At 44.1% G+C, this 14,273-nt stretch overlaps 1 protein-coding gene across 1 annotated transcript in view; it reads right to left on the bottom strand.

Annotated features, from left to right (window-relative positions):
* The window catches only part of LOC119460640 (suppressor of lurcher protein 1-like), a 141,185-nt gene that overhangs the window by 85,026 nt on the left and 41,886 nt on the right, over positions 1-14,273 (bottom strand). Inside the window, exon 4 of the mRNA XM_037721672.2 lies at positions 2,778-2,958. Coding sequence (XP_037577600.1) covers positions 2,778-2,958 — 181 coding nt within the window. The remainder of the gene's footprint in view (positions 1-2,777; positions 2,959-14,273) is intronic.

Raw genomic sequence — 14,273 nt, 5'->3', positions numbered from 1 at the left:
AGCTTCATTTCTATCTTACACATTTGATATCCGTAGTTATGCTTTTGTCTCTTGTCCTGAAATTTGCGTTATTTCATAATGAATGGTAGAGCCTAGATGTGCATTATAGAAGTGATGAGAATTGAGAAGAAAATATCGAGAAATGGCAGTGCCGAGGTTGGTAAGCGTAAATATTATTTTTGCCATTCACTGTCCTCATTGCTTCGTTAGCACTGGTTTAAGATAACCACCAACCACTCGACCAGACCACGGACGCAGATGGGAAAAAAAAGCACCCTTAAACGCGTTCAAATTTATAAATTTGGCAGCGACCATAGACTGATGTGCCGCTGACTATTTTAGCAAGCATAATGTTACAAGATTTTGGTAGGCATGTTTGACTGTTGCAAAAATTCTGGTATTCATCAGTGTTTTCCCTGACAATTACATTTTCTTCGTTCGCCTGCGAAAAAACGGAAACCTCTAATCTATGGTCGTGTATGAAAGCAAGCTTGTTTCGTACTGCATGTGGAGTATAAAAGTAGATAAATTAATCCAAAATATCTTCTGCCGGACCAGTGCACTAAAAATTCAATTACCTGTGCACCCCGAGTTCAGGCGCGTAAGAAAAAGCAGTGCAGCTTGGAAGCAATATAAATTAATAACATGGCTAGATACAAAACTGCAAGATCCTTCTAATACGATGTGGACGATGCGGGGCTTGTTCATTTCGTCTAAATTAGAAATGTAAATCATGCCGAGTAATGCGGGGACGCTGGCTCCCTCGTTAACCTAATCAAAAGCACGCTGAAAACGCCAGAGGGCCTGCGCAATCAAATTATGTGCCTCGACTATGCTAAGTTTCAATTAGAAGGCGTTCGAAGGCATGAAAAGCGCAAATCTTTCGCAATGTTGAACGCACAGAGAACGATACAAGACCTATGCGGTGGTAGACTCCTTGGTGGGGCAGCGCAATTCTGCTTACGCAAGTCTCGCTTTAGCCGCAGATGAGTTTGCTTCTCTAAATTCGGAGTGCGTACAGAAGTCTGGTTGGCACCATATTTAACCCGCACTCCTAACGCTGGCCCGGGCCGGCCCGTAAGCTCACAGCAAAACAACAAATAAAGAAGAGCCACGCGAGGAGTTTTTTAGATGTCCGCTGAAAGCCCTCATTAAGCTTGTAAGGCGCTTAAATATGCGCTTGTAAAACGAACGCGCTTCGCAGCACATGACGCAGCGCAGAAGAGCTTAAAAACTGAAGTGAGTGCAGAGCCTCCGGACGAGGCTCTGTCGAAAGCTGCCTCTGAACTAACCTTCTCACAGCCTACAAAACTGCAGCACTAGCAAGCATGTAATAATCCAAGGAGAGATTCTGAGCTTCAAGGGATAACAATTTCGCGTATATAATAAAATGTCTATTTCCCTTAATGATATTTCTCTGTCCGTCACATTCATATTTAATGTACCTAGACAAAGCCAGATTGAGTAACTGGGCGCACAAGGTTGGCGCTTAGTAGAAAGGCAGCTTCAAAGAAGAAATGGAGAAATAATGGTTTCCTATACATAGGACGCTTAAATGGCCCTAAAATAGCCCCAATCGAGCAGCGGAGATAATGCAATAAGCGATGCAACTAGGGACAAGGTACCGAAAATATTGCCTGTGAAATGTGGCGATATGAAGACTTCTGCGGTGGAGGCCAGATCATAAAAAAGTATTGCAAGCATTTTAAGGGACATTGTAGTAAATACGCAAAGAATGTCAGAAAAAACATCACTGCGTGGGGTTATAGTAGCATAATCAAAGCATGCAGCTGTCCTTTTGGTGATGAAACCGGAGTAGCATAAGCTAATAAAAAACAAAGTAATAAACATTTGTTGTTAATATATGTTTTTTTTTATAACAGTAGAGGTGCGAGTTACCTGCGTAGATTGGGCTGGACTCTCGTGCGACCTTGGCATTTCACGGAATGTTATAGCCGAAAGCACCTGAAGCCTTTACCTCTAGGGCATGTAAAACAGGTGTTTGCGGAATCGCCGCGTCCTTCAGGGATAAGAAAGTGACGCGAACTGACAGTTCCGGCAGGTGGGCTTCTCACCTTTATCCACGCTTAGCGATTACTCCGCGTATGTATCGCAAATAGGATGTCTTGACTAACAGCAAGTGTAGCGCACAATCCCCAAGCTTACTTTCTCTGGACTCCGGTATGATAAAGGTTAATGCAGCTAAGGGACAGGTAAAGGCACACTGACTCGGTATACGTATATAGGGATTCATATCACTCGGTTCTATTCCTTTCTTATCAAGGATCGCTTACGACCAGTCAATCCTGGCGGTAATAGAGGCGGTGTGTCGCTAAGGCTACTGACGAAACGCGAGAAGAGGAAAAATGGTACCGAATCATTTCACTATCCTAGAGTTGCTCTCCAACAGGGACGCTTCAACAGTAAGCAATATACAGTATGGATGTGCAAACATTTATGCGTGGCGGTGTGATTCCGTTGCAGTGTCGCTATTATTTTTCTTTCTTTCACTAAAGGCAAGGGACGCGCCGTCACCATCGGCGACAACTCCCGTATCCAAGTCAGTTGAAGACCCATAAACCTATGCGCAACATTTTTTGCATAACAGGTATATGTAACATGCTTATCAGTCTCCTTTTGTTTGCCATGCTTGGTTATCTTCAACCACGCGCTGGCTTAACTGCAATGAAATGGGAACTCCCCAAGTCGGATTGACTGGTAACAGACGGAAACAAACACTATGAAATCTGCTTCTGTCCGTAGTCAGGGTGACTTACTCTTCGCTTTCCTTCTGGACGTCGAACTCGTCGAAAGTGAGCTCGACGATGTCGCCCGGCTCGCCCACAAACGTGTATAGCAGGCAGTTGGTGTTCCTCTCGTAGGCAGTCGGCCAGTTGGGGGAGGTGAAGATGCCGTGCTCCTTTCCGTACATGCTGTCGAACAGTACGCAGCTACAACCTGCATTCATGAAATGGAAGGGATGGAAGGAAATGTGAGGGGCGAAACACAATTACTCGGATTCTTTTTAGTTTCTTGTACGAGACACTTTCGCCGTAATGAGAATGTGCTGTTTTGGAAAACTTTGTGATTGCTACACGTCATACAAAAGTACGGTTGCAATCATCCACAGATGGATGCCAATGTGACAACTGATACATTAAAGATAGCGAAGATGCATAAGTGATGTTTACGCCATTCGGTAGTACTCTAGGGGTATGTTTGCTGGCTCATGGCATCTGTCGAACGCAGCACCAAATCTGCGTTGTAGTACCAAGCCGGCAGCTTTCACAAACGCCGCTGTACAAAGTCCCAGATGAACTCCAATGTGGAGCCCATAAAACGCGACGGGATAAACAAAAATTACGAATTACTGTCGAAAAGAAACACGCAAGTAAGTTGTCTATTCGAGTGAGGTATACAGAAGGCCACTTTATTTTATCATCATTGATAAATACGTTTCAAAGAAAAAGTTCGGGACTCTGGCTGTTCTTCGATTAACATTTGCTACCACCCACACCGTCGCACACCGGCCTTCACCCTCGCACGAGTTTAACGACAGCGGAACTCCCCTTAATGACAACGCTGCAAAATGCGTTCCGGCGTTTATTAGCTTCCTAAACGATCTCTGGCAACAGACCGATTCCCTAAGAAGGCCTTGCTCACTGAACACCAATCAGTGATTTCATACACGGTGTTGAATACGTAGCGCCCCTTGTCTCGGGCCGTGGGCCACAGTCCACAACTCGCTTCGCGTGCAGCGCCCGTCAAGGAAGAAGGAAGTTAGCTTCCGGCCTGCGTATCAGTGTGCAGCGTGATATAAATAAAAACATTAAACACCTCCCCTACCGGGAACAGGGGTGCACGCGAAGCTTGTCCAACCGTAGGGCTTTTTGAGCGTTTTAGACGTTCACGGGCTCGCTGCCGTTCCTTCAACGCAGCCTGCTCTTCGGTAGAACGAGCCAAACGCGGCCTCCCCATCTGACTGCCGGGCCTGAACTGGCGGGAAACGGCGGGCGCGAGGCGAGCGAACACGCGATCACACCGACTCGAGCTGATAAGACTCGAGCTTTTTCCTCCTCCAGAGGGAGGGAATGCCTGTGATTGGCTGGGGGTATGGCATGATCGTGCGCGCCAGCTGCGAGCGCCCCGTCTACTTCTTCATGAATATAAAACCCCGCTTCAAAGGGCGCGTATCATTAACCGACAATACCTGAAGCGGTTAGCGTGGTGGCGTCGCTACCCGGAAGTCGGTGGTTCGATTCCGCCGCACGACGCGCAATATTGTTTTCGCGCGGCTTAGGTTTTTTCGTACGCCAGCACCAACAACACCGATGCCGACAGACACCAGTGAGGCAATACAAGCTTCGCTTGAAAAAAAAATAATAAAAGTTAGGCGTGGCTTTGCTATCGCGAACACCATTGACCAGCGGAGTTGAGGGGAAGCCTCAGCAAAGTTGTGCAGAGCTAGGCGAAGAAGAGCGTGGTTTAGCCAAGCAAGGATCAAAGCTGAGTAAGGTTTAATGGAGTTAAGCATTGCTTCCTTGCCCGTTGATTGGCATCGGCTCTCCATTTTCTAGCACGCTCACTAGCCGCTTCTCTACGGCGTTCCAATCGAGCGGCTTCTTCTTCGGGAGTTCTAGCGGTCGGCTTCGCCATTGCGCTACGTCGAGAAAGTTCAGGGTGAGAGAGAGGCCCGCCGATGTGAGAGCGCGCCTGTTACTAGGGGGCGCTGTTGTCATTACTAACGTCATACCACGTGCGCTCGGCGTGGCAGTGTGTTGGCACCGCTCCCGCTCAACTCCGCCCTGCCACTTGTGACTTGTGCCGCCGGTCCTCCTCTCCACTCATCTCTTCAGCCCCCTCACCACTCTCTCTTCCCTCTCGCTATACATTTGCCCCTCTCCCGACTTTACTATGCTGCGACCATCGCTGCGCACGGATCAAACTCGACTTTTAACAGCTCTGCTGTAAAAAGAACAGTTCGAAACTAAATGCTGTCGGAGCTGGGTCTTCCTCACATTAGCTCCGAAAAATACATCACAAATACGAATTGGTGAAAGTGGGCCGAGAGTGTTTCGCTAAGCGCATGAGTGTGCACGCTCTGTGCGCACAGTGCAGAAATACAAACGAAGCTGTAGTAACTGGCGTTCGGTACTCATTTCATTTAATCTGCTTTCACCTGAAACCACTCAACTACCGTTTAACGACCTTGAACAAGGGTAGGAATCGCTTTTCTTGCGCCTGACTGAAATAAAATAAAATATACTTTATTTTTATCTGTTTATTTATTTATTTATTTATTTATTTATTTTATGTTCCCATCATGCGCCTATAGGCATTGACGGGAAGACATGCGTACAATAGTAACAATATAATTATATATTTATATAGTACTTGCGACATTAGCGCTGGACATAATCGCTAAGAAAACGAAATTGGCCAAAGAGAGAAAATAAAAAAATATAAGTGTAGTCATGAATACAGAGAATAATATTTGCAGTCATGGGGTATTGCCACAATTAAAAGAAAAATGGCAACCAAAGTGTGGCGGAAACGTGTACAGTCTTCTATTGACACGGTACCAGCGGGAATGTGGTTCCAGTCGTCGGTTGTATGTGGAATAAATGAGCATAAAAACTTACTATTATGACAAAAAATCCTCTTACATTATGACGATGATCTACCAGAGAGGACTTATAAGTAGGTGTTAGGATAAGTTTACTGCGAAGGATATGGGGGCCGATACGTTTTCCGAAAGGGGTATAAGCGAAAAACTTTTCTGTGAAGTGATAAAAATGGCAGACACAAGCTGTTTTTTATAAGAGGTGTACTTGACGTACGATTGTAACTGGAAAAAATGAAGCATGTGGAATTATTTTGAACCATTTCAAGAGAATTAATGAGCGTAGTTTTGGTATATGGTTTCAAATGGCAGCAGCGTATTCCAACTTGGAACGTACTAGTGTTTTATATAGGAGTAATCTTAGGCGATGCAGGAGATTTGCTAAAATTTCGCCGCAAGTAGCGCAAGATGCGAGTAGCCTCATTAGTTATAGAATCAATGTGACATTTCCAGCGTAAGTCGGACGATATAGTTGCACCTAAACAACGGTAAGTCGAAACATGGTCTAACTGGACATTGCGTGGAGAGCACAATGCAGGCAGTACAGAAGTCGTGTATTGTAACAGACATGATCTTGCATTTTTTAGGGTTTAATTCAACGAGCCAATTTTACACCAAGCACCAATGATATTTGAATCAGTCTGCATAACTTCCGGGTCTATATCATTACGAATTTCGCGATACAGTACATAATTACCGGCGTATAGGTGAACAAGGTATGAGACACAATCGGCTAAGTCGTTAATGTATATCAAGATTAAGAATGTGATGTTACCGAAGATGTGCGGGAAGTTTGGTAGAGCGCAGTGGTTACTAAACAGCTGAATAGATTACAAACTAAAATTATGAAAGGCCTAACGACAGGGCGTAACACTAATAGGGGATAAAGTAGCTTGTCTTTGGCCCAACCACTTTTCAGCTGGCATAAATACGCTATCTTATTTGAGCGACTAAGACGCGACAATTCCTGCACCTTATTCTTGGTATTTATCACGTCTCGTACACGGAGACTAATTTCTCTGCTCTTTTTCTTTCTTTCTTAGCAGCACAACCAACGTCGTTCTAAAAGCTTGCGGATACTTATTTTACTCGCATTAATAAATGAACCTTCACCAAATTCAAAGTGGTATAGTAGAATAACATTTCAGGAGAGCCGCACTCACTTGTCAGTAGATAGTTGGCTGCACTGATGAAAGTTGTTCAGTTCTGCCTTGTAAGGTGGCTTTCTCTCATTAGTATCCTTACTACACTGAAACAAGCTTTACAGGAGCAATAGGTCTCGAGCATCTTGCTGATTTATCAAAAAAGTGCTTGGTAGTTGCAGCGCCTCCTCTATTTTTTCAATGCCAGCCAGATGCGGCCGATCCAACGGTTGACCATCCTCTCCGATCGCCCTTTCCTACTTTCCCCCGTCGGCTAGCGTTCGCGCCTGCTTTACGGAAGTCGGAGGAAATAATCCTGACAGACGCGTGAAGCGTCTACCGCATCCCCTCCGGAACGGCAGCGGCGCGCGCTCAGTGGCTCAGACCGCTCAGACGCACGCGTGACGCAAGCACTGAACTAAGGCGCACCAACGGCTCCCATTGCGGAGCGAGTGATTGCACTATGATAGAAAGAATAGAAGAGGCGCTGGTAGTTGCTTGACCCTCGGGCTTCCTTTGCATAGGCATCGAAACATGGTTAAGTTAATAGTTCCGCAGAAGCCGATGAGAGGTCTGCGCTCTGACCTTTCTTTCTCTTAAAATTTAAAGCTACCCAAATTCTGTGTTCAGAGCTTTGATCTTGTGATTACTTATTCGGAAAGGGGAGGCCTGATTCATATTCAAGGGCCCACGCTTTCGTTCTTTTTGTATGTGGCACTAAACACCTTTTCCAGAATTACTATTATGCGGGTGTTGAACTAAAATGGCTTTTGCTGACACCTGTGTTGTCATTGTTTCTTAAGCCGGCTGAACAAAGGACAACTGCTTAGTCCATTGGGAGGATGGATTAGAATGGCGTTATAGAAGGGAGAAAAAACGATACAAAAGACAAAGTAAAATAAAAATAAAATAAATATAAAATAAAGTAAATCCAACCCGAAGGCTAATCACCACTAACCTAGCCTTCCGAGTAGGCATGCTCATTTTTCTGAAAGTATGCAGTTCGGGAAATCTACGGAAATTCTGTGCATGCAAGGTCATAATACAACATTCCTAATTAAAAAGAAACAAAACAGATGATCTGGCGAGGCTTACACCCGCCAAGAAGCATGTGCGGCTTGTTGCGAGCCATAGTTTGCCTATGCCTGGTATAAAAGTGATTAGCATTGTTCGTCCGCATATTTATATTAGCCTAAGCTAAATACCGTGTTCAGGCTCAAGCGTCAGCAAATAATGCTTATTAAGCTTACCTAACTCTACTGACGATAAGTTAGCGCAGAGTGCCCCCCCCCCCCCCCCCCCCCGTCTTGCACTAACCGGCACTAATTGACAAGCCGGAGCCGCATACCTAAGCCTAATGGAGCTGTTGAACAGAGGTAGGTGTGCACGAGCCAGCCATCCCTGCTGCCGTCTCGCTTCGATGGTAATAGAAAGGTCACCCAACGTAAACGACGGCTGTAAAAAGGCAGTGCCGTATCCAGCGAAGGCGTTCGTAGGCGAGCTAGGAGAAGGCTACGCTGTCCATTTCCCCCTGCCATGTCATTAAATCGCCCCCACGTTACAACTGTAGCTCCAAAACTTGACCTGTACGTGGCAGCTGGTCATTAGTTCCTAAATCATTGTAATTACTATCTTGGTACAAAGGCGGTCTCCCAAACAGTCACGTACGTGTACGGAACAAATTATAGGTTGGAAGGGCCTGCGGACGCATTCGAAGCTACTGCGAAAAAAGAAAGAAATGGAAAAAAAGAACTTGTTCGGTAGACCACAACCTATGCTATGGACGTCACCAATAGTGAAAAAAACTATTTCCAAGCACTTACCTCACGTTTACGCACGCATACACACGCACATGCACACACCTTTGCGTGCTTCGTTTTGTAAGTCTTGTTTATGGAACCCCTCATAAGGCTTATAAACAACCTCCCATGCAATAATTGAGCATTTTACTTGGTAGTCAGACAGTGTACTGTCTATGCCTGTTCTTGTGTTTTGTGTTTAGTGCTCTTTGTTCTGTGTTTAATGCACCTAGTCATATTACAGCAGATACACAAGCTATCACACAAACGCAAGCACGCACGCTAACGCACACAAAAATTCACACACACTGAAACAAGTAGTGAAACAAACAAAAAAATTTACTTCCGACGTCTTGTACACTTCTTTTTCCTCGCTTAAACATGTGTTAATGATTGCATTTTAAGTGAAGGATTTACAGGGAATACACACGTTCCTATGGTCTAAGTAGTTTTAATCCTCACCTGCGAACAAAAATGTCTACAAATACTAAAAGAACAAAGAACTATGTAATACGCAGGCTTCTGTGCCAGTATAGCCTACGCATCATCTAAACCATTTCCCGCATTTTAGAGGCTCATAGGCACAGTAAATGACGCAATGTATCCCTGAAAATACCCCGTGTGAGTGGTTCACATCATTAGTGATAATTAATGGCAATAGAAAGCGTAACCAAACAAGACGTTATGCCATACCTATATCTTAAAAATAATATTAATAAACAGCAATGCCATGCATAACGTAACATTTTGTTTTTTCTAAATAATTTTCAATGCCGGAGAGGTCATTAGAACTTTTAATGTGCCAAGAAGTGATTACTATTGCACATAACTGAACATATTACGCATGAGACGTGAAAGCAAGTGAAGTTTACCAACTTCAATGCAAACTTTTAAAAGGACTGGCATATGATTACAATAACGTATGTCATTTGGTCACAGTAAAATACGGTGATAAATTGTAATGCAGGAATATGACATACATGTTTGCCGGTAACGTACGTGCAGGACATTAAGGACAGTTGCACTGTTCTAAAATCGGAAATTATTCATGACAAGTCGTGTCTTCCATGGAAAGAAAATTAAATTAACTTTACTACTCCACTTTGAGATTCTCGATCAATGATTCCTTTTACTTCAATTTAAATGACATATGCCTAAAATATGATGTTTAGAAAACTTCTGTACAATAAAGCTATGGGATCTTTGCCACAAATTTTCTGATTTTATTGATCCTTCAATGTTCGAGCAAACATCGAGTAAACCTCCGTCGGAGTGCAACTGAATCCTCATTACATTCAAGAAATAGCTGAAGTAGTACGTTTATGCAGTAAAGCAATTCGACGTTTCGGCAACTTTCACAGTGAGCTGCTTATTAACTATGCGTTTGAGTGAGTCCTGGTGAAGCACGCAAGCTTTGAAGTCAATAAAGATGTGATAGACTCATTGAAATGAGTAACCATGGATGGCTTCGTTTAAAATTAAGTTACATATGGGGTTTTGGGATCCAAAATCACGATACGATTACGAGGCAAGCCGTCGTGGGGCACTCCGGATTAGTTCTGATCACGTGGTGTTCTTAACGTGCACCTAAATCTAAGAGCACGAGCGTTTGTGCCTCTATAAAACTGTGGATGCCGCGGTCCAGATTGAACCCTTCATCGCGAGCTCAGCGGCGCAACGCCATAGTCACCAACCTGCCACCGTAGATTCGGCTTCATGTGAAATATTTTTGCAGAAGATCGCACAGGATATCAGAGTGAGAACTTACGGTATTCACGTTTCGAAAGCCCACACGTTCATTTAGATTCGCATTTGCTTTACAGCCTATGATAGAGCGCAAAAAACATATCACCAAACAGGCAATTAAAATCTGTTCAGATTTAATCAGAAATATCATTTAAGTGCAGTATTTGAAATACACCTTCACTGAAAGTAATAATTCAGGATTTTGACCTTTCAAACATATTTCCCGCAATAAGCAACGGTTGCTTCATCGAAGTGAGCAATACAAATATGAAAGCAGCACGAGGGTGTAGATTTGCTCGTATTGCGTCGCCATACAAGACACGTTTATAAAAAAGTGTGTTGAGCCCATATACGATGTCCAGTCACCTAATACCGGGTGCGCGATGTATTTGATAACACTATTTATTATCGCCATAGAGACCAGCAGGCTCATCATATCTAACTAGGCTTGCGGCTTCTTGTTGGTTGACCCCTTATCGTTCATGCTGAGCAGTTTGTTCAAAGATGGAAGCGAAGAGGTTGACGCTGGAAATGAAACGCCATGCAGTCCTCGTCACCCTGGCAGCGCACCACAGCGACATGGAAATTGCCGCCTTTCTGAACGTAGCCAAGTCTTTCGTTTACAAGGTGTGGACAGAACTGATGTGTTCTGGCGGTGACGTGGCTTCTGTGGTGAAAAGTAAAAAGCGCAGTCGGGGGTCAGACGTCGCCAGAACCCCTGATTTTCTTCGGCGGCTGCAAGTCCTCGTGAGTGACGACCCAGGGAAGTCAATGAGAGTCATTGCAAAGGAGCTCCAAGTCGCAGAGTCAACTGTCAGGCTCGCTGTGCAAGAGGACTTCAGGTTCTATTCATATGTCATGAGGAGGGGGCAATTCATATCTGATAAAACTCGGGAGAATCATCTGCTCCGGTTCAAGCGCTTGCTAAGCTAGCTGAAAAGACCTGAAGAGCCTGGAATGCTCTGTTTTTTTTTTTTTTTCAGATGAAAAGAATTTTGAACAAGACCAAAAAGTTAACCGCCGTAACGACAGGTGGCTTTGCGCAAGCGCTGATGAGGTGCCTACAGTGATGCGCACAAAATTTCCGTCGTCTGTGATGGTGTTAGCCGTCGTCAGCAACGAGGGTGACGTTATGCCGCCACGCTTTCTTGCAGAAGGACTCCGCGTTAATGCTGCCGCGTACGTGGAAGTGCTTGCCACTGTTGTAAAGCCCTGGATACAGACTGTTTCGAAAGGAAGACCTTGTGTCTTTCAGCAACATTTGGCTCCCGCCCACACCGCCTGCATCACCCAGGAGTGGCTGGCTGACAACTTCTACGGCCACGTCACTCACAACTTCACAAGAATCACAACACCGCCGCCTGTACACGTACAGGCGGCGGTGTATTAATTTCAGTGAGTGATGACTTCACTTCTTTCAATGTTCCCGTTTCATCACCATCAGAATTAGTCTGTGGGTGCATCCATGTCAACCACAAAGACGTCATATTTTGTGCCTGCTATCGCCCTCCAAGCACCCCACCAGGTTTTTCCCTTGAGCTATACGATGTTTTGCCCAAGTTACAAATAAGCTACCATGCAGCGCCCACTTTCCTTGTAGGAGACTTCAATTTCCCTACTATATCATGGAATGACCCTAACCCTGTGGTGAATAGCGGTTCCTCAGAATGTGAAGCCTTTATTAACACCTGTACTGATTTCAATCTTACGAAACTAGTCAAGGAACCTACCCGTACGACGTCTTCAAGTGCAACTATCCTAGATTTATTATTAACTGGTCACCCGTAAATGGTGCAATCAGTGTCACTTTTGCCAGGTGTAAGCGACCATGCTGCCATACAGTTCGATTTATTGAATACTTCACCAAGTGGGCACAAAGCTATAAGTTCTATCAGAGATTATGCGAGAGGAAACTTCAGTGCGATAAATACTGAGCTTGATATTTTTCTGCATGAGTTCGTATCTTGCTTTCCAGATAGGTCTGTACACGAAAACTGGCTTCGTTACAAATCAAACATATTCGAGCTTACTAACCACTACATACCGCTTTGCAGAATCAAGGTAAACAATCGCGCACCTTGGTTCACACCATCGCTGAAACGTTTGCGCAATATGAAGCAGCGTCTCTTCAGAAAAGCCAGGTTATCAGCTGCGCCCGCACGCTGGACAGCATATCATGCCACAGAGAGCGAGTATACGCATGCTCTGTCAGATGCCAAGCTTAACTTTTTTCAAGCAACGCTTCCGTCTTTGTTAATATCAAATCCACAAAAATTCTAGCAAGTGGTAAACAGTGATGCTAAACAAACAGTCGAATTAACCACTGCCAGTGATGTTGCTATCTCCAGGGATGAGTGTTCCTCTGTACTTAACGCTGTACTCTCGATGTCATTTGTTGATACTGAACCAATTTCATTTCCTGGAATTACTACACATAATTTCTTTCCTATGGACCCTCTCATTATAGATTTTATGGAATAAGCTACCTAATCCATAACATAAAGCTTTCTTCACCTGGTGCAGACAGTATAAACCCAAAGTTTCTCAAAAATACTGAAACCTACTCATCCATCATAATATCTATGATTTTTTTTTGCAGTCCCTCGAACATGCTGTGCTCCCGAACGACTGGAAGATTGGGAAGGTGGTTCCCTTGCACAAAACCGGTAGCAAACATGATCCTGATAATTATAGACCCATTTCATTGACAAGTATACCTTGCAAACTCATGGAGCATGTCGTTTATTGTCACCTCGTAGAATTCTTGGAAACAAACTCTTTCTTCACTGAACAGCAACACGGGTTTAGGAACTATTCCTTGCGAGACACAACTGTTGTCTTTCACTAACGACTTATTCTCTGTTCTGGATCGTTCCTCTTTCATAGACTGCATCTTCATAGATTTTGCGAAAGCATTCGATTCGGTATGTCATAAATTGCTGCTATTTAAACTACGCGCGCTGAATTTAGACCCTAACGTACTTAAATAGATAGAGTGTTTCTTGTCAGGACGCACGCAATTCGTTACAGTTAAGGACCATAACTCTGCCCCTTGTCCTGTGACATCCGGAGTACCACAGGGGTCAGTACTAGGACCCTTGCTCTTCCTTGTATACATTATGACCTGCCTAACAAGATTTATTCGTCCATAAAGCTGTTCGTGGATGATTGTGTTATTTATCATGAAATAATTACTGTTGCCGACCATCTAACGCTTCAATCGGACCTCAGTAATATAGATGCACGGTGTGAGACCTGGTTAATGAAACTGAATACTAATAAATGTAAGGCAATGAGAGTTACTCGACGTACTTCTCACGACACATCAGGTATATATTCTCTTAATAGCGTTCCCCTAACTCAGGTTTCCACTTACAAATATCTTGGCATTTATATTTCTGAGAACCTTTCCTGGCAACCTCACCTGGACCATATAACAAGTAATGCTGGCCGTACTCTTGGTTATATAAAACGTAATTTTAGTCTAGCTCCCACCAACGTAAAGCTTTTGCTTTTTAAAACATCAGTTAGGCCCAAGCTTCAATATGCATCTTCCATTTGGGATCCCCATGTCAGTCCACTTAATCTCAGCACAGAAGCGATTCAGAACCGGGCAGCACGTTTTATTTTATGTAACTACTCACGTACAGCAAGTGTCACTTCAATGAAGTACAATCTCGATTTGCCTAAACTGTCACTTCGTCGTAAAATCGCGCGTCTATGTCTATTTCATAAAATCTATCACTGTAATCCTACTTTAAGAGACTCTCTTTTGTCACCACCATTGTACATTTCCTCCAGAAACGATCATCAGTTCGAAGTTGACGTGCCATGTTGCCGCACGAACACGCACTTCAATTCATTCATTCCCACAACAAGCAGCGGCTGGAACCGCCTTCCCGCTTCCATTGTTTCACTCGTAAATATGCACGAATTCAAACAAGCCCTTGTTAACCACTTTTT

Source organism: Dermacentor silvarum, chromosome 8 (genome assembly GCF_013339745.2).
Source record: "Dermacentor silvarum isolate Dsil-2018 chromosome 8, BIME_Dsil_1.4, whole genome shotgun sequence".
Taxonomy (NCBI): domain Eukaryota; kingdom Metazoa; phylum Arthropoda; class Arachnida; order Ixodida; family Ixodidae; genus Dermacentor; species Dermacentor silvarum.
The sequence above is the reverse complement of the archived record's forward strand: the minus strand, read 5'-3'. Positions and strand labels throughout refer to the sequence as shown.